Source organism: Ostrea edulis, chromosome 8 (genome assembly GCF_947568905.1).
Source record: "Ostrea edulis chromosome 8, xbOstEdul1.1, whole genome shotgun sequence".
NCBI classification, from domain to species: Eukaryota; Metazoa; Mollusca; class Bivalvia; order Ostreida; family Ostreidae; genus Ostrea; species Ostrea edulis.
This window is the reverse complement of record NC_079171.1, coordinates 7,027,515-7,049,411: the sequence shown is the minus strand read 5'-3', so window position 1 is coordinate 7,049,411 and position 21,897 is coordinate 7,027,515. Positions and strand designations below refer to the sequence as shown.

Sequence of the window (21,897 nt, the reverse complement as noted above, 5' to 3'; positions counted from 1 at the left end):
AATATGTCTTTACATACATAGGTGAGAAAGTTTCCATTATTCCTAGCCGAGACATACCATGTATGCGCAAAAAATTCATAAACAAATATCACACTACTCACATAGAAAATGTGGACCTTACCGTCATCAAGCGCAGCGAAACACGCCATTTCGAGATTATAGTCGACGAAAGCTCGGTAACAGTAATGAATAAGGTACACTCATTTTGTATCTATTTTGTGACTTTCTTTATTAAAAGGAACAGTTCTCTAATGTGTAACGTGCAATTACTACTTAATTCAATAACTTGAAGCATGAAGCAGTTTCACTTTGCCACCGGATATAAGAAATTTTATTTCGTATTCCGATCCCAATCGAAAGTTGTTGACTGGGAATGACGTGTTTTAACTCAATCTACATGTAACATCAAGCATTTTTTATATCACATTAAAAAAAACCCAAATATATACACATACACAATGTTGTAGAGTTATTTCTTGTAAATTTTCTGAGGTTTCGCACCATATTCGATATTTCGCGCCACGGTGCGAATAGAGCTTATGTGCAGTTGTCGTTCGTTTCCCTATCAATGTTTATAGGTGACGCTGCGCTACAAACGACAATTTTCAACCTTATCTTTTATTTTTCTATGTCTATCAGTATCAATTTGATCGAAATCTTGTATTCAAATTGATTTGAATACAATATCATTGCATTTATTTACATGTCAATTATCAAATTTAGATTAATTCAGAAAAGTTACATGGATTATTTAATGGCGGATGTTTATAAAAGTTTATGTTGATTTACCTAGGAGTAAATCAGCTGACACAGAACCCCCGCTCACGACCACTATACAAATCAATACAAATTACTGCGCAGAAAAGTGCGTGATGACCCAGGGAGATTGAACATAGTTCAACTCCCAAAAATATATATAAAAGTAAAATTGAGCCAGATACGATGGTGAAAAGTTAGTTTCAATCCATTTCGGTCATATGGTACTGCCTTTTCCGTTGAGTTGAGAAGGGGAAAAAAACAGGTCTTTACGGAAAAGACCGAACGGTGTTCCGATTGTACACGGAACTTGATGACGACAGGCTCGCACATGATCAAAAACATGGCGTTGAGGGTGGGGGTGGGTATCAGTTTGCGTGCATATACAAATGCATGTTTATCGAAATCAGCGATGTGTCGTAAGAGTATTCAAATCAAATAGTTCTTTATGGTTTGTGAAAATCGGGATTTACAATGTAGTGTTCTTGATGATAAACGATCGCATGTGCTTTGTGGACATGACGCCCTGTACTACCCCTCCTAGTATGTTTGAATGTTCATTTTTTTTTTTGTACTTCGTGTGTATCTATCTAATAAAATGATTAAACTACCATACCGTTTTGATTTTTTTTAAACAAATCTCGTATATAACTCGTATTTAGATACGTAATGCCATTGATCATCAAAGATGAGTGTTTTATCTATCATGACAAAACATCACATCCCTGTTAGAAGCACATTAATACGTTCCACGATTACATCCCTGTTAGAAGATTCCACTTCCTGAGAAATAAATGACAAAATCTTTTGATTTCATGAATTACTTGATTATGAGAACTTAATTTTTTTTCTCTTAAAAAACGGTTAAAATTTGTGTCATTTTATTAATTTCATCTTATTGACCAGACTATGGTCAACGGATTACAGTCCTGTTTAAAATGGACATAAATTTGATTTGCAAGAAAACATCTCGTATTAAAGTGATCAGTTCGTCAATTCGATATTTTTCTACATAGTCATTATTTTTTTTTTAGCAGGATTAGAGTTCCTGCATATTTAGCATTGCTCTGTAAGTCAAGTGCTGCAAAGTCATTTGTTTCTGGTATGGAGATTTAATTAACAAATATATTCTACGAACGTGAGAGGTTGGTCATGTCTTCTTCAACAGAATCATATTTTTTTTCATGCAGTACTAGACGTCCGCATTCTTAACATTATTGTATAAGTCAAGTGGGTGTGAAAATCACTTGTTTCTGGTATGGAGATTTAATAAACTTACATACACAGTAGACCCGCCGATGTAATCATTCAACTACCGTGAATCACGATCAGTGAATCGGCGGAAAAGAGGAAGTACGCTGTCTTTGTGTGATCTGCTTTGATAACCATTTCCTTTTTTGTTTCTCCACAACAAACATACATGTATGACCTTAGACAAAATCCGGTCCGACGTGTGAGTGGAACGGAGACAAAATGAAAAGGGGTGGGGAGATGATGGTCGGGTTGATAATAATTGTGAGAAAATGAAGAATTTCACTCTGTATTTTAAAGAAGTGTACGCACAATGTTGCTGTATTTAAATACCAAGAATAGTCATAAACACGCAATGAAGGGGGAACCACCACGAATAAAAATTACGAAGTCTTGTGTTGTTTCATCGAATGAAAACAAGTAACAAAAGTAATTTGTATTCACCATTGCATTATCATGCGGACTGATTGAGTGATTGATTTTATATTGTTTAACGTCCCTTTCGTGAATTTTTCACTTATATGGAAACGTCACCATTACCGGTGAAGAGCTGTAGAATTTAGGCCTATGCTCGGCGCGTACGGCCTTTTAGCAGGAATGGATCTTTAATTGTGACACACCTGCTGTTACACGGAGCTTCGAATTTTGTGAGGAACCGCCCTCTTTAGTCGTTTCTAACGTCAAGCAAGGGGTACTGTCCTAAATTTAAAACATGCTCCGTTTCAATGTCAATATGTACAACCTTGTTAGAAGTGCTGTGTACCTCTGAGATTGTATGTAAAGTTTTATGAGAAATCACTTATTACTGGTATTGCGTTTTAATAATTAACAAGTCTGACATACAAAGTAGAGCCGCCGATCTAACCATCAAACTTCCAGTTACGTACAGGAGCTCGACATGAATCACAGTCAGGGAAACGGCGGGAAAAAACCCAAGGACGTTGTTAAGTATGATGAAAGATGACAATCATTTCCTGGTATGTTTTTTTTTTCTTCTCCGCCACAAAAATATGACCACAACAACATTTTAACAGTAGTCTTAACCTAGGACCTGCAGTAATATAAAGTCACAAGTTGTATTGGTGTAAGTATGATAGGGACTGGGGGTATTCTAAAAAAAAAAAAGGTGTTCTACTGATTACAGCCGTGAGAGAAGAATCTTATCTACAGAAATAAACAGACATATAGAAATCTGTCATGGTAAATCCCAATTTTTATATCAATTTTACCATATCCCGTTGCATTGTATTTTGATATACAGTTTTTCGGGATACTTTGTTCAACTAATACCGCACATCTGCTTATTTTCGTTGTAGATAATTGTTTACCAATTTTGCGGGTCTTTGAAATTCGCCAAAAAGGAAAAACTAAAAAAAAAACAAAACAAACAAAAAACAAAAAACAAAAAAAAACAACAAACCTATGTGCTCATTTAATGATAAAACTAATTCGCAAGATTTATTTTTAAAAAATGGCAATTTGTGTCAATTTTACAAAATTAAATGTATGCAAATCCTGACCTATGTAGGGATAAGGGGCACTGCAAATCCTGACCTGTGTGGGGATAGGGGGCACTGCAAATCCTGACCTATGTAGGGATAGGGGCGCTGCAAATCATGACCTATGTAGGGATAGGGGGCACTGTGAAAACACAGTTAGAAATCGTAAAGACGTGTGGGGATGTGTTCGTTGGAGACAGGATGTACGTCCTGTTGAATGCCGTATACAACATCGCATCAGTTTTGTTATAAAATCTTATATACACGGTTTAATAAAAAGGGGCGGATCCAGGACTTTTTGAATAATTTTCAAAAGACGGGGGGGGGGGGGGGGGGGGTGGAGGGGTCCACCTTCAAAATCCGTTATTTTTACCCCTTTTAGCAAGATCTATATAACGAAAAGAGGGAATCTGTAGGTTGGACAGAGTAATTGATACATACATGTATATGGAATGCATTTTACTATGGTTTTCATTCATGTTACATAAGTAAATTATATACTTGTACAACCATATAATGTAAATGTTGGTGGGGGGGGGGGGTTAAAGAAAAAAACGCAACGGCTCTATTCTAAGTAGTAAACATTGACAAGCAAAGACAAATAATGAACAACAACTGCATTACAAGTCTTCATAAATGTACACTACATTCTGTTGTTCATGATTCATCACAGATGTTTTACCATTGCCTCCCCAGTTCTATAGATCAACATACTTGTAGCAAAGCAAACTGTAACAAAGCAAACTTTTCTAGACCGTCGTGGTGATGTAGAGGTAGAGCGTTTGCCGCGCATGCGGAAGGTCGGGGTTCGAATATCGGCCGCGACAGACCTAAGTCGTTAAAACAGGAAGTGACATTTCCATCGTCAAACAATTTGCATCAGGTGTGAATATCACGGGACCTCGGAGATGACCTTAAAAACGGATACCCCATGTCACAGCAGGACTACGGGTGTGGCACGTTAAAGTACCCTTACTGATCAAAGGCCGTACGCGCCGAGCAAAGGCCGAAATTTGAAGCACTTTACTGGTGTTGGGGACGTCTCCATATGAGTGAAAAATTCTCGAGAGGGACGTTAAATAAGATACAGTTAGTCAATCAAACAGTAGACTTTTCTATCAAATACTATACGGATTTCGACACTTAAATTTGTAAGACTTTGATATTTACTAACAAAACTCAAATGTTTTGTCATGGGATACATAATTAATTTCACTAGTGAGGCAACGATTTATCTCTCTTAATTTTCTTCGTTTTTTTTTTCTTTTCTCTTTTTTCCTTTCTTTTTTTTTTTTCCTTTCCTTTTTTCTTTTTCTTTTGATACATGTACATTCACGTGCGCGAAATTATGATAGAAAATCTTGTCTCCTGAGTGAAATATCTCAAACACATCGAAGTTTCTGTTTATTTGTTTTTTTTTTTTTTAGTTTTTACCTTAATCAATTTCAATAATCGCTGTATCGCTGGTGAAACAGAAAATATAGTGCCTTAAGGAATGTCGAAAAGATTTTTTTTTAAATCAATACATTTGAACAATAGAACAACTTTAATTCAATTTCATTTTTGGTATTGAAACCAAAAACATCAATAGTTAATCATATATATGTTCTTATGTATCGTGGAAGAATATTGCTGAAAGTATCTTATGTAATTCAAGTTCTTTTGTTATTTTCACAGTGTTAAATTAACAACCGTGAAAGTGTAAAGTTTTAGTAAATGGATAAAATTTATTATATCACTTTTACAAATATCATTATTGTTTTACAACACGTATTGTTTGATTTTAACAGGAGATGGCCTCCTATATCATTATTGTTTTACAACACGTATTGTCTGATTTTAACAGAAGATGACTTCCGAGGAAACCGCGATTGAAATGGATCGGCTCAACAACGAGCAGGTATACGCACTTTAATTAACACGGAACAAGTATAAAGACTTTAATTAACAAGGAAGAGGTAAAAAGAATTCGGACGAGACCGCAGAAACCGAGGTCCCGTGTCACAGCGGGCGTGGCACGATAAAAATCCCTTTCTACCCAAAGGCCATAAGCGCTGACCCTAAGCCAAAATTTTGCAAAAGTCTCCTCGAGCGACTCTACTCAGGTTTGATGATGCTCATAATCGTTTTATGTTTTACTGCAGGGAACCATTTTAGACCACAGCGCACCAGGGTCTTCTGATGAGAGCGACAACGATACGACAGAGAAAACTGCCGAGGTAGAGTATAATTTAATGCATGAAAAAGGTTATAATGGTATGATATGGTATGACGAACATCATAATGATGTAATGAGTGTTACAGGAAGCAAGTTGTTTTTTGAATAATGTTTAGTTCTAATGAGTACAACCTGATCTCTTTTCTTTCGGAATCGCCGGCCGTTAAAATGAACGCACCGTATGTATCAAGATTGATACGCGCATGGACTACAATACATTCATGGGGGAATGGTTATCATTAGAATTTGTAAAGATTCCACAGGCAAAAATAAAGATATAGATGAATAAAGAAAACACCCATAGTATCCATGTTTTAATACTGATGTGATGAGAGTTCTAATGATGATACGTCACCTGTCTGTGTTTTAGGACGTCCAGGATCACTTCGCCGTACGTGATGTGGTGCCACAATGTCGTACCTTCGCTGGGATGAAAATCGTTGATTTCTTTGACAGAGGTATGTATCCGGGAACACTCACCGGTATGGTGATTTGTTCTGATTACAGGTATATTAATTTATTCTTATTACAGGTGTATTACTAGTACTTTCCGGTAAATTAGATTGTTTTGATTTAAGGTATATTAATTATTCTGAATACAGGTATATCAATTCATTATGATTACAGGTATATTAATTATTTCTGATTACAGGTATATTAATTTATTCTAATTACGGGTATGTTGATTTATTCTGATTACAGGTATATTAATTATTTCTGTTTACAGATATATTAATTATTTCTGATTACAGGTAGATTAATTATTTCTGATTACAGGTATATTAATTAGTTCTGATTACGGGTAAATTATCCTGGTAATTATGTCATTGTTGCAGTGATACTACTCAGCATTGACTTTCAATAGAAGTGTGTTGGGTTGTCCACAGAGCCTTGGACTTTAGAAGCACTTTTTGGCCTCGGACGACAATGACGCTTACGTTGGACAAAGCGTGTAGCTTATTGTCCCCTAAATTTCCTCATATGGCGATTAGCACAATTTCGACGCCCACATCATTCCCATTGTATTTCTTATCATGCGTGTTTGTCCTCGACAAAACAAACCACCTATTAGGTTTGTCACTGACTGTCTACAAAATATATCGGGTTGTTAAAGTCCAAGGAAGCATCGGCGCTTCGTATCACCTTCTATGAACTTTAACAACGCGAAGAATTTCTGTAGGCAGTCAGTAACAAACCTAAGCGACAAAAAGGGCTTTATTTTGTCGAGAACTAGAAAAATATTCGAGATATGGGGCTCACGGTACAACCGGTCGGCAGGGGATGCTTACTACTCCAAGGCATCTGATCCCACCTCTGGTATGTCCAGGGGTTCGTGTTTGCCCCCATCTTCCTGATATGGGCTGTGATATTGATCACTGTACATTACCTTCACCTTTTCGCACTTTACAATGCATTAATTCACGTGTCTTCGATTCATTATGAATAGAATATATTTATTTGACATTTTTCCCGGGGGGGGGGGTGCACGTGATGAGCGTAAAATTCAAGGTGATTCATAAGATTCGTGAACCCCAAGTTTCCATCTGAAAATACATCAACCCTATGAGACGGCGTCCTCTATGGCACACATTCCTTTAGTTACGTACATATTCTAAATTCATTACAAAATAACCCGATTTCAATTATAAAGATGTACAGGCGTATCATACTTATTTTCATTGAGAAGTTTAGTTTACATTTTGTAGATAAAATCAAAATAGGACAGCGGGTAGTCCGTGGAGTTGATTGGGACAGGGAGGACGAGGATGGGGGAGAAGGAAACGTGGGAACTGTGGTGGAAATCCTCAACAACTCTCAACAGGTGCGCGTCCAGTGGGATTCCCAGGACACGCTGAACGCTCAGGAAAACCCCTACAAGTTTATTTATAGAACAGGGATGGACAAGAAATATGACCTGCGACTTTTTGATAACGCTCAGACAGGTAAATATATCACTGATTTGAAATATATTAAGGTACTCAATGTGTAGACATTTAATATTTAGCCGAATCTTAACTTAATGAAGTTATCATTAAAAATTGAACGTCTCCGTCTTCTTATGGCCTATTCAATGTATACTATTGGCTGATAGAAATAAAACTCATGTCTTATGGCATATTCAATGATACTATTGGCTGATAGAAATAAAACTCATGTCTTATGACCTATTCAATGTATACTATCGGCTGATAGAAATTAAACTCATGTCTTATGGCCTATTCAATGTATACTATCGGCTGATAGAAATAAAACTCATGTCTTATGGCCTATTCAATGTATACTATCGGCTGATAGAAATAAAACTCATGCCTTCGTCAATTTTATCATTATCTACATATTTTGTATTAGCTGGTATCGCGGATATTGAGCATAGTGTTGTAGTATGAATTCGGATGTTGCATTAAGTACCTTTTTTATGGTACATGCTCTAAAACATTGTTCTAATTATCCGTATTTCGTCAATTTGCAGGAATAAGCTTCCATACACAATGTTGTGGTTTTTTTTTTTTAAAGTTGGGATTTGTAGATAATGCGTGCGATTGATTGATTAATTGAATATTGTTTAACTCCCTCTCGAGAATATTTCACCCATGTGAATACGTTAAAACTGCCGGTGAAGGGCGGCAAAATGTAGGTCTAGATGCTCGGCGCTTATTACCTTTGAGCAGGGAGGGATCTTTATCTTACCACACCTGCTGTGACACGGAACATCGGTTTTTACGGTCTCATCGGAAGTCTCATGGACCGCCCCATTTAGTTGTTTCTTACGACAAGCAAGGGGCACTGAGGAGGTATTATAACCCGAATGCGTACGAAGAAAACGACGGTAGTATGAATATGGAAACATGTAAATGCTTGATGTAAGTATGTGTATACTATTAATTACAGGGGTGTATCACAAGTTCTGCGACTGTGACAGTTGTGGTGAGGTCCCAATCCGAGGAATGAGGTGGCGGTGTTTGTACTGCGAGGATTACAATCTATGTACGGAATGTTACATGTGCGACATTCATGAAAAAGGTCACGTGTTTGAACGACACCAAAGAATGAAAACGATCAGGTATGTTCCCTAACGATGCAGCTGTCGATACATGTACATCCTGTAGTGTTACCGGTCGCGGCAGCTCAGTGGTAGACCAGTCGTTTTGTAACCGGGATGTCGTGAGTACGGGCCCCGTTCGTCTCATGGCTGCGTCAAACCTAAGAGTTAAACATGAACAGAGATTGCTCCTTCGCCAAACGTTCAGCGTTTAGAAGTATCAATCACAGGTTTTTCGAATATTACCTTAACACGGAGATCACATGTCGCGGTAAGCGTTGATACGCTAAAGAACCCCCACTGCTACGGCCCTGAGCGCTAAGCATGAGTATAGTCACTACTACGGCCCTGAGCGCTAAGCATCGATATAATCACTGCTACAGCCCTGAGCGCTAAGCATGGGTATAGATTTGTGGCACGTCACTTACAGCTGGTCACGTCTTAAAATGGGTGGACAGTTTTGGACGGGACTTAAAATAAACAGGCAAAACAAAAATGGAGAGTGTATGTTACTGCATCAAGTCCCACACCGGTAATGTTCACCTGCATATAAATGTCACTACCTGTGGGTAAAGTACCACACAGTTTCGCCTAGGCAAACCGCTCAAGGCTGTAACACCAGTTAGGGTCATATTCCCAGGACTCCTGAATGTATCTTTCAATACAGAGCGCTTGGGCGAGGGATAGAGGCTAAATAATATATATCTCTAAGGTTTGACTCAGCATCGGGATCGAGAATTAAGCCTGGTTGTGAAGGGATCGTTCTAACCACCCGATTTCCGTACCCGATTCATGTGACTAAAGTTTGTCTCAGTAAGGGCTTGAATTATCGACCTACCAAACAGAAGACATTGGAACAGTGTACACATGTATCTGTGATGGTTCAACATTGAGGAGAAGGAGGAGAAGGAGGAATTTATATTTCAGATTTGACATTACTTTCAAAGCAATGCCATTGGAAAATAAGTATTAGTTTCCAAAGTCATTTATTTTTAAATGACTATTGTCAGTATTCATTAGATCATACCATTAGTATATATATTTGACGGTGTTAGTGTAGGAATGAGTACATATTTACATATCATTAGTATATATATTTGACAGTGTTGTTGTAGGAATGAGTACATATTTACATATCATTATTATGTATATTTGACAGTGTTAATGTAGGGATGAGGGCAGATTTACAAGACGTGAAAGCTAAGGGAATATTTCCTTCATCGGATGTAAAATCCAGGAAAGACCCACATCTGACAGGTAGTGTTTCCATATATAGTGATGCCATATCCTTGTACGTAACCTTTTACCAGAGTACACATTTCTACATATACAGTGATCTCAAATGGGCACATGGTCTCGCTTATGGTGTGTTCTGGGATTCGTGTTTGACATTGTATCCGCTCTGGGATTTATGAGATCGATCACTGTTCGTTATATTCACAATACTGTAGGTACCGTTGAGACTGTTGATGACAATATCGCCATTACATATAACTGTGACGCAAAGGTCACGTGGGAAGAGGAGGGATTCACCAAAAGATACCGGGTGGGAAGAGAAGGGAAAGTGGACATCATGTTTACAGAGCCCGCGAGAGTGAAGTATTTCCAGGACCATCTGCAGGGAATCACTAAAGGTACTCTATTCAATTTCACATATCTTCTGAATCAGGTGAAATCCGTGAGTTATGGACATGTTCTCCGAATTTTTTTAACAAACTTAACGATAACCATTGACTTGAAAATATATAGGAAAATACGGTGCTTGTGAAAATTCAGATCTATTTTTATTTCTATGCCCCTAGTAATAAGAGATTTGGAACATATCATGTTTGGTCTGTCCGCCAGTCTGTTAAGTCATAACTTTTGAACATCAGCGCTAGGATTTTCACATTTCGCAGGACCTGTTTGACATTTAAAGGAAGTATTCTAACCCCATGACCCTAGAGTTTGACCCACTTTTTGAAAATGAAAAAAACATTGATCATGATCTTTGAATGCTTAGAGATTTGGGTTTTATATTTCGCAGGCGTATTCCTTGTGAGATCTTACATACGGGGGCATCAGATTGTGATACATTTCCCACAGGAAAACTTCCCCATAAAAAAAATTGCATTTCCTGTTAGAAAACTTGTATTAAAAATTGGCAAAGAAATTTGAATTTCCTTTAGAAACAATATTTCTGTTTTCTAAGAAATGTTAACTTCCGTCCATAAATTCCCTTTTGTAAAGGGTTTTGAAGGAATATTTTCATTTCCCTTTATTAATGTGATGCTATGAAAGGTGAATATAATGTACAGTGATCAACCTTATAACTCCTATAAGGAATACAACATAGATAGCAGGGCAAACACGGACCCCTGGACATACCAGAAGTGGGATCTGGTGCCTAGGAGGAGCAAACAGCTTCTGTCAACCGGTCACACACGCACTCAGCCCTATATCCTTAGCAGGTAAACGGAGACATTCGTACTAGTCAAATTCAGTGTGTCAAGAACAGCCCAACAATTGGCACGAAACACGCCAGACAGCATTTGACCCAAGGATAGGGTGTATTGACGAACTAGATCGTTAAAACGACCATAAAGTTTGCGAAATGCTGACTTCATTCATGACTGTTGAAACCCCTGTAACATCAACTTGTTTGTTAGTAGCTTGCCTCGATTAAAACTGACTATACGCAGAACCAGGTATTCAGTTGAAAGATATAAACACCATATGCAGGTGATAATGGAATATTGCTACATAAATATGGAAAGTTTGACGATGGAGAAGCTTAAATCATCCCGTTTGTCATACAGTTGAGTTGTCAGTTTGCCGTTAATGTCGACTGTCAATAAAATATCTAAGTATGAAGCAGAAGTGGACGACTCTGTGGTGTCTTTTATTTCGAGCTCACAGGGATATATCGAATCGACATATGAATGAAAGTTATTATTGTTAATAGACAACACGTGGTAGATATTTCTATATGTCTATCTTACTTGCTGGAGGTGGTTCTTAATTAGCATTTTCTTCATAGTAGTTTACACCAACAGTTTGGGGAGTTCTTCATAGTAGTTCCCTTAGGCTTTTTGCGACGATGTGTTTTGTTAGGCCGTTCTTGGCACACCGATTCTGACTACGGATAACTCCATTTACCTGGTCAAGATATAAGGCTGATGGCGGGTGTGACCGGTCGACATAGGATGCTTACTCCTCCTAGGCACATATTCCAACCCTAGTATATCCAGGGGTTCGTGTTTGCTCAATTCCTAATTTTGTATGGCTTATAGAAGTTATCAGATTGATCACTGTTCGTTGTCTTCATCTACCATGTATGGCTGAGATAAAAAAAAAATCATGGAGGAGTAGAGGAATGTGTTAACACGACAAAAGAACGCGAATTGTAAACAAGTTGATTTGGATATGATCATACATACACCTTTATTCCGCAGCAGAGGATTTCCAACATGTTCTGAGAATTTTTTTTTTAATAAAGTAGATGTACGCCCATCCGGTATGTGAGATATCTTCACAGGAAAAAAAACTTGAATTTCTAAGATATGACGCCATATATATTTGTCGATCGAGTTTATTTAGGTTTTATTGTTACGAAAAGTAATAATGTCCATACTGATTTCCGCAAATATAGAGACATTTTGTAATGAAGATCGATATTGTTAAACAAGTCTATCATCCGACGATACGGAACATATATTAATCTTTTTCACCAATTTTTCTCTATGTATTGAAATAAATAATAAAGCGCTTGGAATGACTTTTTTTCCGGAAAATATGTTATAATGAACACACTGCTTTCAACTGAGTAATGTAGATAAAACAGTATCTACCACAGGGAGGATAATATATTGAAGCTATCAACACTTCAAAATCATATTCTACACCGCATGACCCTTGCAATAGCATTTTGTATGTACCCGACACTGTCACGCGATACGCTGGTCACATGATCATCGGACATGTAGTACACAACGTATGGGCTACTTTTATATTTTAAAAAAAATGAGTAAGGAAAAATTATGCGAGAATATGGTTTAGACAATTTCCTGTTACACGCATTGACTGTTTGAGTGGTCCGCTGGAGGAATCCTTGCAATATGAGGTCAATCTGTGAAAACGCAATGCCACACAGAGAAAATCATAGTTAGATTGTACGACAATGCTATCTTGAAGGTTGTTGAGTTTGGAATATTTATGAAGAAATGGGGAAACAACAGTGATCAGTCTCATGATTCCTATCAATAATGAACAAATTAGAGGAGGACAAGTGGTTCAAGATGATACAAAATCTGACAGAATCCCATCCATGTTAGAATGAAAAGGTGAAGATAAACAGTGATCAATTTCACAAGTCTTATAAGGAATACGAAATTAAGAGTTGGATAAACACAGACCCTGGGTATACAAGAGGTGGGGTCAGTTGCCTAAAATGAATTTAAAAAATTCCTGTCGACCGGTCACACTCGGCATGAACCCAATGTTTTGATCAGATAAACAGAGTAATCCGTAGTCAAAACAAGTGTGCAAAGAACGGTCTAACAATTGGTAGGAAACATGTCAGAGAGTATTTGACTCAATGAGAGGTACTGGCAAACTACACTGAGTGACCAAAAGTATTGCAACATAAATGGCTGACGTCATCACGATGTATATATCAGCTGCATGGGAAAAACCCGCTTTAAATGAAATAAACAACATCTAAGTGTCATTTTTCTAGATATTAACCTGACGTAGCCTTACAGGAATTGAAGCATATAAGCTCCGAATGTATGTTTGAGAGATACCATTCCAAATTCTTCTCACTGCAGCCATTAGGTCATCCCGGTTTTTAATGTCATCAATCTCACTGGACAATTTCATTTTAATACCAAGCCAGACATTTTCAATGGCATTAAGGTCTGGAGACTGTACAGGGCAGTTGAATTTTCGAATACTCTTTTCTTATTTCCAAGTATTGGTCTGTCTTGAGGAGTGGGAGGTGGCATTCTCGCCTTGGAAAAAAAATTGCCGATTTCCAAAAACTCTTACAATAACAGGCCATAAGTGATTATCCAACAAATCAATATACTTTGCTGAGTATAGATTTCCATCAACAGGTACAAGAACATCAATACAATCACCACCAAAACAAGCAACTAACTCTCACGGGGTTTAGACAGCAAGGCTTCCACTTCTTGGACGTTTTTCTCCACAAATTTATCTGTCCAATGATTACCTGCGTTTTGTCTGAGAAAATAACTTTCTGCCACTGTTCAGGTCTCAAGAATTTTTCCCCCGGCACCAAAAAAGTCCACGCTGTCTGTTGACTTTAGCGATTGTAAGCGTTTTCAGAACATTGTCCCTCTTGTGTCCTTCCTGGTGTAACCTACGGCGAACAGTTCTCCTGGACAGATTTGTATTGTCATTGCTATTGAAAGTTGATGGAATGTCTTGAAGAGAGTGCCTTCCATTAGTTTTCAGATTACGATAAAGTTTCCAATCACTCCTCTCATCTATCACTCGGGGCGTGCCACTACAGGGATCGTTTTCAACACTTCTCTTTGATGGATTTTTTTCCCAAAAGTCGTCCGACTTTGCTTCGACTGATTCCCAATGAATCATTTATTTTGTTGTCATTACATCCTTTTGAATTTAAAATTACAATCTGTTTCTTTAGGTCCTTTGAAAATGCTATCTTATTCTTCTACATTGTTTTCATTCGATACCTTACCGGAAATCGTCTGCTACTTTGAAGTGAAAACGGTTCCCCATATAATTCGCAAACCCGACACTACGACCTTAGCTTACTTTGTTGCGCGTCAGCAATGAAGATAAAATTTGAAGCGAGTAAAATTGCTATGATGTCAGCCGTGTTTGTTGCAATACTTTTAGCCACTCAGTGTAGATCCTTATAATGGCTATAGAATTTGAGAAATGTTGTCTTTAAACGAGATGTTTTAAACCTCTTTAACACCCTATTGTGTTTTGAATCAGTTGAGAGACATAAACACTATATGCAGGTGATAATGGAATACTGCTACATAACTATGATTGTTAGGGCACGATGTCAAAAATAATTAAGGGGGTCCTGCATAGCTTCATCAGAAAACAGTTTAGTCCTGTATAGCTTTATTGATTAATGACCCCACTTATCAAGTTATCTGTATTATACGGCGGATATGACCGATTGACAGGGGATGCTTACTCCGCCTAAGTAGCTGATCCCACCTCTCGCATATCCAGGAGTCCGTGTTTGCCCGACTCTATATTGTGTATTCCTCATAGGAATTATTATGAGGTTCATCACTAATCGTTATCTTCACATTTCCCCGTATAGCTTAATCGGTAATCAGGTTAACCTGCCAAAGGATGAAGGAAGTTCGCACTGTTTTACTGATCAGCAATATCTTCCCTTAACAGGAATGTGATACTCCCTTTTACGTCATTTAAAATTCCTAACGTTGATATTAAGAATCGCTTACGGTTTAAAGAGATATTTTTGGTATTCATTTAAGATATACTGACTAATTATGTGCAAATATCAAAGATTATTTATAACTTAGTCCACCTACGCAGACAACTAAAGCACATTACCGGGACTTGAATGAATGACGAAGATAACGAACAGTGATCAATTTAATAACCCCCACAAGCAATACATAATAGATAGTTAGGCAGGTGCGGACACCTGGACACACTATAGGTGTGATCAGGTGCCAAGGAGGAGTAAGCATCCCCTGTCGACCGGTCCCATCAGCCGTGAGCGTTATATCTTAATCAGGTAAACAAAGTTATCTGTCGTCAACATATATAATTCTTGCTGGTATCCTCATTACAGGCATCCCGTGGGGATCCGGGTTAGAATAAGTCCTCAGTATCCCCTTGCTTGTCATAGAAGGCGACTAAATGGAGCGGTTCTTCGTATGAGACCGCAAAAACTGAGGTCCCGTGTCATTGCAGGTGTGGCGCGATAAAGATCCTCCCTGCTCAATAAACATAAGCGCCGAAAATAGGCCTAGATTTTGCAGCCATTCACCGGCAGTGGTGACGTATCCATAAGAGTGAAATAATCTCGAGGGAGACGTTAAACAATATTCAATCAATCATTACAGGCAATGTAGCTGAAGGAATACGAGTCGTGAAAAAATCCGACAATGATGACGTGACCGTTGGAACAATCACCCATTCACCGGTATGTAAGATTATATATATCATTGTGATCGAAACAATTAAATGACACTAATTTTTTTAAACATTTTTATTACTCGTTTGACCTCATCAAGATAGAGGGCTCATGGTTGGTGTGACCGGCCGGAAGGGGATGCTTACTCCTCTTAGGCACATGATCGTACCACTTGTATGCCTAGGGGGTGTGCTTGCTCTACTCTCAATTTTGTAATTCTAGTAAGAGTACGAGGTTGATTACTATCAATTATCTTCACCTTTTTTCACCCTGAGCAAGATATAAACTCGCATTTCAATTAAGTTCGGAAGTGTTGAAACTATGATATGAATCTGATAATGATAGATATTGCGATATAGATATGGATAGTCATCATGTTTTTCATAATGTAAGGCGAAGATAACGAACAGTCATCAATCTCATAACTCGTACAAGCATTACAAAATATATAGTTGGGCAAATACCGAGCCCTGGACACACCTGTGGTGGGATCAGGTGCCTCGGAGGAGTAAGCATCCCCTGTCAACCGGTCACACCCGCCGTGAGTTTATATCCTGATCAAGTAAATGGAGTTAATAGATACACACTAACTGGTTCCTTTCTTTGATATTATCGAAATAGGAAATTGATATAATGAAAAGAGACGCGAAACGAGGACAAAGACGCCCAATCACCAACGACCGAGGATCTCTCAACCCGCACCAAAGAAAGAAAGTCCGAGCTAAAGAAAAGGCGGTTGGAAATCAGCATTGTTTAGTCACCGTGCAGTTGGATAATGGACAAATTGTTAAAATGGATACGAAAGAAATATTATTGTTTGACAACAGTCAGATAGGTAAATGATATCTAATCTCAGAGAGAAAGAGAGAGAGAGAGAGAGAGAGAGAGAGAGAGAGAGAGAGAGAGAGAGAGAGAGAGAGAGAGAGAGAGAGAGAGAGAAAGAGAGAGAGAGAGAGAGAGACGATAGGGGTGTCCCATTTTTCTTATGGAGACATATCCATGTACATTTTCTATCGTAAATGTAATATAAATTATTTTTTTCTATGATATTCATTTGTATCGTTGTGATACAACGATTTGTAAATTCACTGACATTAGTGCTAATCTTAATGGGGATATATCCCGATGTGTCTACTCAAACAAGTGGTGTCATGTGGTTTCGTTCCCAACAAGCTCTTGTGTATCGAGTCAATTGAGAGATATAAACACCATATGCAGGTGATACTGGACTATTGTTACATAAATAAGGGAAGTTGACGATGGAAGCTGAAATTGTCTACCCTTGAGAAACCATTGTCAACCGAGGCATAGCCTCGGTTGACAATGGTTTTCTTGGGGTGAAAATTATCTATGTTACCCTCAACTACATGCAATATTTATATGTTATTATAATCTCACCAACACTGTAGACACAGTATAATATCAGCCTTCGTAATGGCCGGAAAATGAAGACAAACCGTGAATTCTTACTTATTATAGATTTGTTCATTGAATCGTAGGAAAATAGTATGTATGTGTTCCTCCTTCTTTATAGTGAATATTGAACCTTAAAGTGTATCTTGCGGGCTGTCTTTAGTTTTCGTTTAGCGCTCATTTCATGTTTAGATTATATACTGTAGAATAATCTAATAGGGGGGGGGGGGTCTGCTCAATATCTGTGGGTGCACCTGTCCCGTGAAAGCATAGTGGAATACACAATATATGTGAATTTTTACAGTGCAAAACCCATATCCATGGGGGTACATTCCAACGAATTTGTCAAATATCTACAATCAATGAAAATTGCCCCCCCCCCCCCCTAATAAACGCGAATATAACGAACAGTGATCAATCTCATGACTCCTACAAGCAATACTAAATAGGCAGTTGGCCAAACACGGACCCCCGATACACCAGGGGTGGGATCAGGTGTCTAGGAGGGATATGCATCCCCTGTAGACCCTTATGAATTTAAATGATCCCACAATATAGTACTTGTTCTTAAAGTAAGAATAAGTGAAATACCATGCTAACGAAATAAAACACCGATAGTTGTCGTTATCTTTAAATAATTCATTTCAACCAATAACTAATGAACATAGAAAATATATCTAGGAATTTATCATGATGCTTTGTGCGCTGGGTGTGAAAGCGGCCACAGGATCAAAGGAATGAGATGGAGGTGTACCGAGTGTCCTAACTATGACCTCTGTACATCATGCTACATGTCTGCGAAGGATAAACATATCGACCATAAATTCCAGCGAATCACTGAGCCTGCAGAAAGGTATTACTAGGATATGATGTAACGATGACACAATTTATCTATTACAAGTCAATTGTAACTAACGCACGATCCGAATTTGCAAAGAGATAAATTAAATGTACTGCTATACATGTAAACAACTTCCATTTAAAGATGATTAATGCATTTGGTATTTCTTTTTTTTTAGTAATACTTAAAACATTAACGGAAGTCGATTTATGAATTTCTTTTGAATTCTATATTACGTTTGGCATGTATACTTTTCATGAATTCATTACAGTGGTAATCACGTGTATAATTCTAAAGGTTCACAGACCAGGAAGTGTGTTCCGAACTATAGCACCATTTTCAAAGCGGATAAATGCATACTGGTCATTAATGTGGAAGCTAAAGATGGCCGTCTCTGTACTCTGTGCAAATCACACACTCATATTGTGTTGTCATGGTTGTATGTAATTCTAATTCAACGATACATTTACTAGGGAACAGCTAAAGACCACTCGCACAACCCCAGGAGTACAAGTGAGAACAGCTCTAGGAATGTTCACAGGCGCCAAGGTCCAGGAACTGGAAGGCAATACAGATAAAGCACAAGGTAACTTACAACGAAAGGTGAAGATAACGAACAATGATAAAACTCAACACTCCTACATGTATCAGTAAGACAAAATAAAGAGGTGGGTAAACATGGACCCCTGGATTTACCAGAGGTGGAGTCAGGTGCCTAGGAGGAGATCCCCTGTCAATCAGTCACACCCACCTTGAGCACACACTGTATATTTTCGCGTACATTTTAGAATATACAATAAGACACATGCCAACAAAGATAGTAGAACTAATAACTGCGTATGATAACGAGCATGGAAGACACACCAATAGACAGGGTATGGGGATATATTAGGAGTTACAGCAAATAGGAAATAACAACAGCCATAATATGACACCTAACAAGATATGATAAAGGGTTAGGTGTGATAATTGACTAACTGAACATATGAACATAACGAGCAGTGATCAATCTCACAAATCACTTAAATGATACGAAATTAAGCCAAGGGCGAACACGAGCCAATGGACATGCTAAAGGTGCCATCAGATGCCTAGGAAAAGCAAGCATTCCCTGTCAACCGGTCATACCAATTCTGAGCCCTATATCTTGATCAGGTACTCAAGCGTAAATCAGTGTGATATATAGGGTTTTACCATACCTAGTGTACTGTTACATCTACTATGTCTAGATTGATAGATCGACAAGTGATGTTTACTCCTCTTGATCTCACCTCTGGCATGTCCTGGGATCCACTGTTTTTACTCCACTAGTATGGCATCATATCGAGCTTCATATATCAACAGGGGGTGTTTACTACTCCTGGTGTGTCAAGGGATCCGTCTTTACCCACTCTTATTTTATGAGCGTGACCACTATCCTTTACCTCCACCTTTTCATTTATCAATATACTAGGTATAGAGGACATGTATGATGCATAAAGTAAATGTTGAACTAGATGAACATTTCGCTGTAGACACAGAATAATATTCATCAATTAGGTATCGGTATAAAGTTTGAAACATTCAATTAACATTAATATCCATTTAGGAAAGAAGGGCACCATAACAGAAATATGCCATTACAGAAAAAACGAGGCAAGGTGTATCGTCGTTGTTAACAGAGATGGTGACGTGGTAAGTATCACACAATGAATTCAATTTTGGGTTGTCTGTTTCACGTCACATTCCAAATATGTTCACACCTATAGCAACGTTGTAATCTGTACGGAAATTGTCAGAAAATTTTACCTCTATCAAAAAGTGCTGAATTTCATTAAATGAAAATCATGTCAATTACAGGATGAACAAGTTATAGGACATTTTACCGATTTTCAAAATGACCAAAACAATGAATGCTTCTTTTATTATCCATCACATCTGCCCGACTTGGGAAAAGGTATGGTACATACATTAAAACAAATCAATTTTATATTTGATAACGCTGCAATAGTTTTCTGGAAACACTAACGTACGTAATCATGCTTGCGTGAATAGTCGGGTTTCATGCCCTAAAGTATGTTTGCGTGAAGTGTCAGGTTTCATGCCCTCTTGTATTTTAAATGTTGAATCTATTTCTATATTTGATTTATTTGCAATTGGCCAGCGACTGTCGTGCGTCATACGTTAGCAATTGAATTATTTTAACTTCTTCGTAACTATCATTCCGATTCTTTTTCAAAACTGGTGCACAAGTATACTTGGTTGATTGATTGAATATTGTTTCACGTCGCATCAAGAATATTTCACTCATATGGAGACGTCACCATTGCCGGTAAAAGGGTGCAAAAAGTAGGCCTATGATCGGCGTTTATGGCCATTGAACAGGAAAAGGTATTTATCATGCCTCTCCTGCTGTGACACGGGACCTCGATTTTTGCGGTCTCATCCGAAGGACTGCCCCATTTAGTCGCCTCTTACGACAAGCAAAAGGGAGGGGGAAGGGCTGATGACCTATTCTAACCCGAATTCCGAGGGGATTACAGTTCTTTGGGATGAGGGGACGTTAATTGTAAATATCACTGTAGTATCCCTGGGGTTTTGAAGAGGTTGATTCACGATTTACCACTAAATTTTGTTTTCAAATTTGAGCATCAAAATATATTGTCTAATGTGTTTAGAATTTTCAGAAGCTCATTATAGAGATTTTATCATTTGATGGGTAGACATGCATATAGTGTAATTATTCTTTCATTAAGAAGGTCCAAAACATGATTGTAGCTAAGACTTTCTAGCGTCTATACTTGTAGAATAAATGGACAACTATATGTAATGCTTGATATAACGTGATACTCTTCATATGCTTTTTTTTCAGATATCCAGGGATATGTCGAAGTGAAAGACAAGACCAGTCATGTTAGTCTGTATTCTTTATATGTTTATTTGTGTTTTTACATCCATATGGCGACTTTTATCTTCTGGTATTATGATATGTTAATACATGTAATATGATCGATGGCGTATGTATATAAAATGTGAAGATAACGAACAGTGATGTATCTCATAACTCTGATGAACAATACAAAACAAAGAGTTGGGTAAACATGGACCCCTGGATGTATGAGAGGTGGAACAGATGCCTAGGATGAATAAGTATCACCGGTCGACGGGTTACACCCGTCGTGAGTCCTATATTTTGATCGGGTAAACGGAGTTATCCGTAGTCAACATCAGTGTGACAAGAACGGTCTAACAGTCGTATGGAAAAACTGAGACAACATTTGACCAATATATATATATATATATATATATATATATATATATATATATATATATATATATCACATTCCCACAGGGTTGCTACATGCCTATTTGTTCATAATGTTACCTCTAAGACTAAAATTACAATGGTAGAAATTGCATTCTTTTTAAAATTTTACAGGCAAAAATTGATGTTGAACTGTGGTATGAGAGAGATGTCCCCAAGTGCTCGCCAGAAGTTCAACACAGTCTTTATCTGATTTTTGCACACAAACCAGAAGAAGTTACCACGGCATCATTCAAGAATACTTTGAACAGGTTTCGCCCTTTAGAGGACGTGAGGAAATTCGCACGTTCGTATTAATAAAATTGATTTTGGGGAATTTACTTATTGTGTGCACATATATAAAGATACGCATACCCTTGTATCCTAAACGTATTTCTTTTCCTTCTTTATAAGAAGAATTCTCGTTTACATTC

General features: G+C 37.8%; 1 protein-coding gene across 2 annotated transcripts in view; it reads left to right on the top strand.

The window, feature by feature from the left end:
- The window catches only part of LOC125661033 (uncharacterized), a 67,048-nt gene that overhangs the window by 10,246 nt on the left and 34,905 nt on the right, over window positions 1-21,897 (top strand). For both annotated transcript variants that reach the window (XM_056148066.1, XM_056148065.1), the window contains exons 2-16: window positions 5,353-5,406; window positions 5,651-5,725; window positions 6,095-6,182; window positions 7,431-7,667; window positions 8,614-8,785; window positions 9,924-10,021; window positions 10,216-10,398; window positions 15,856-15,935; window positions 16,548-16,761; window positions 18,021-18,192; window positions 18,654-18,766; window positions 19,769-19,854; window positions 20,020-20,116; window positions 21,032-21,072; window positions 21,599-21,770. In XM_056148066.1, coding sequence (XP_056004041.1) covers window positions 5,356-5,406; window positions 5,651-5,725; window positions 6,095-6,182; window positions 7,431-7,667; window positions 8,614-8,785; window positions 9,924-10,021; window positions 10,216-10,398; window positions 15,856-15,935; window positions 16,548-16,761; window positions 18,021-18,192; window positions 18,654-18,766; window positions 19,769-19,854; window positions 20,020-20,116; window positions 21,032-21,072; window positions 21,599-21,770 — 1,879 coding nt within the window. In that variant the 5' untranslated portion in view covers window positions 5,353-5,355. The remainder of the gene's footprint in view (window positions 1-5,352; window positions 5,407-5,650; window positions 5,726-6,094; window positions 6,183-7,430; window positions 7,668-8,613; window positions 8,786-9,923; window positions 10,022-10,215; window positions 10,399-15,855; window positions 15,936-16,547; window positions 16,762-18,020; window positions 18,193-18,653; window positions 18,767-19,768; window positions 19,855-20,019; window positions 20,117-21,031; window positions 21,073-21,598; window positions 21,771-21,897) is intronic.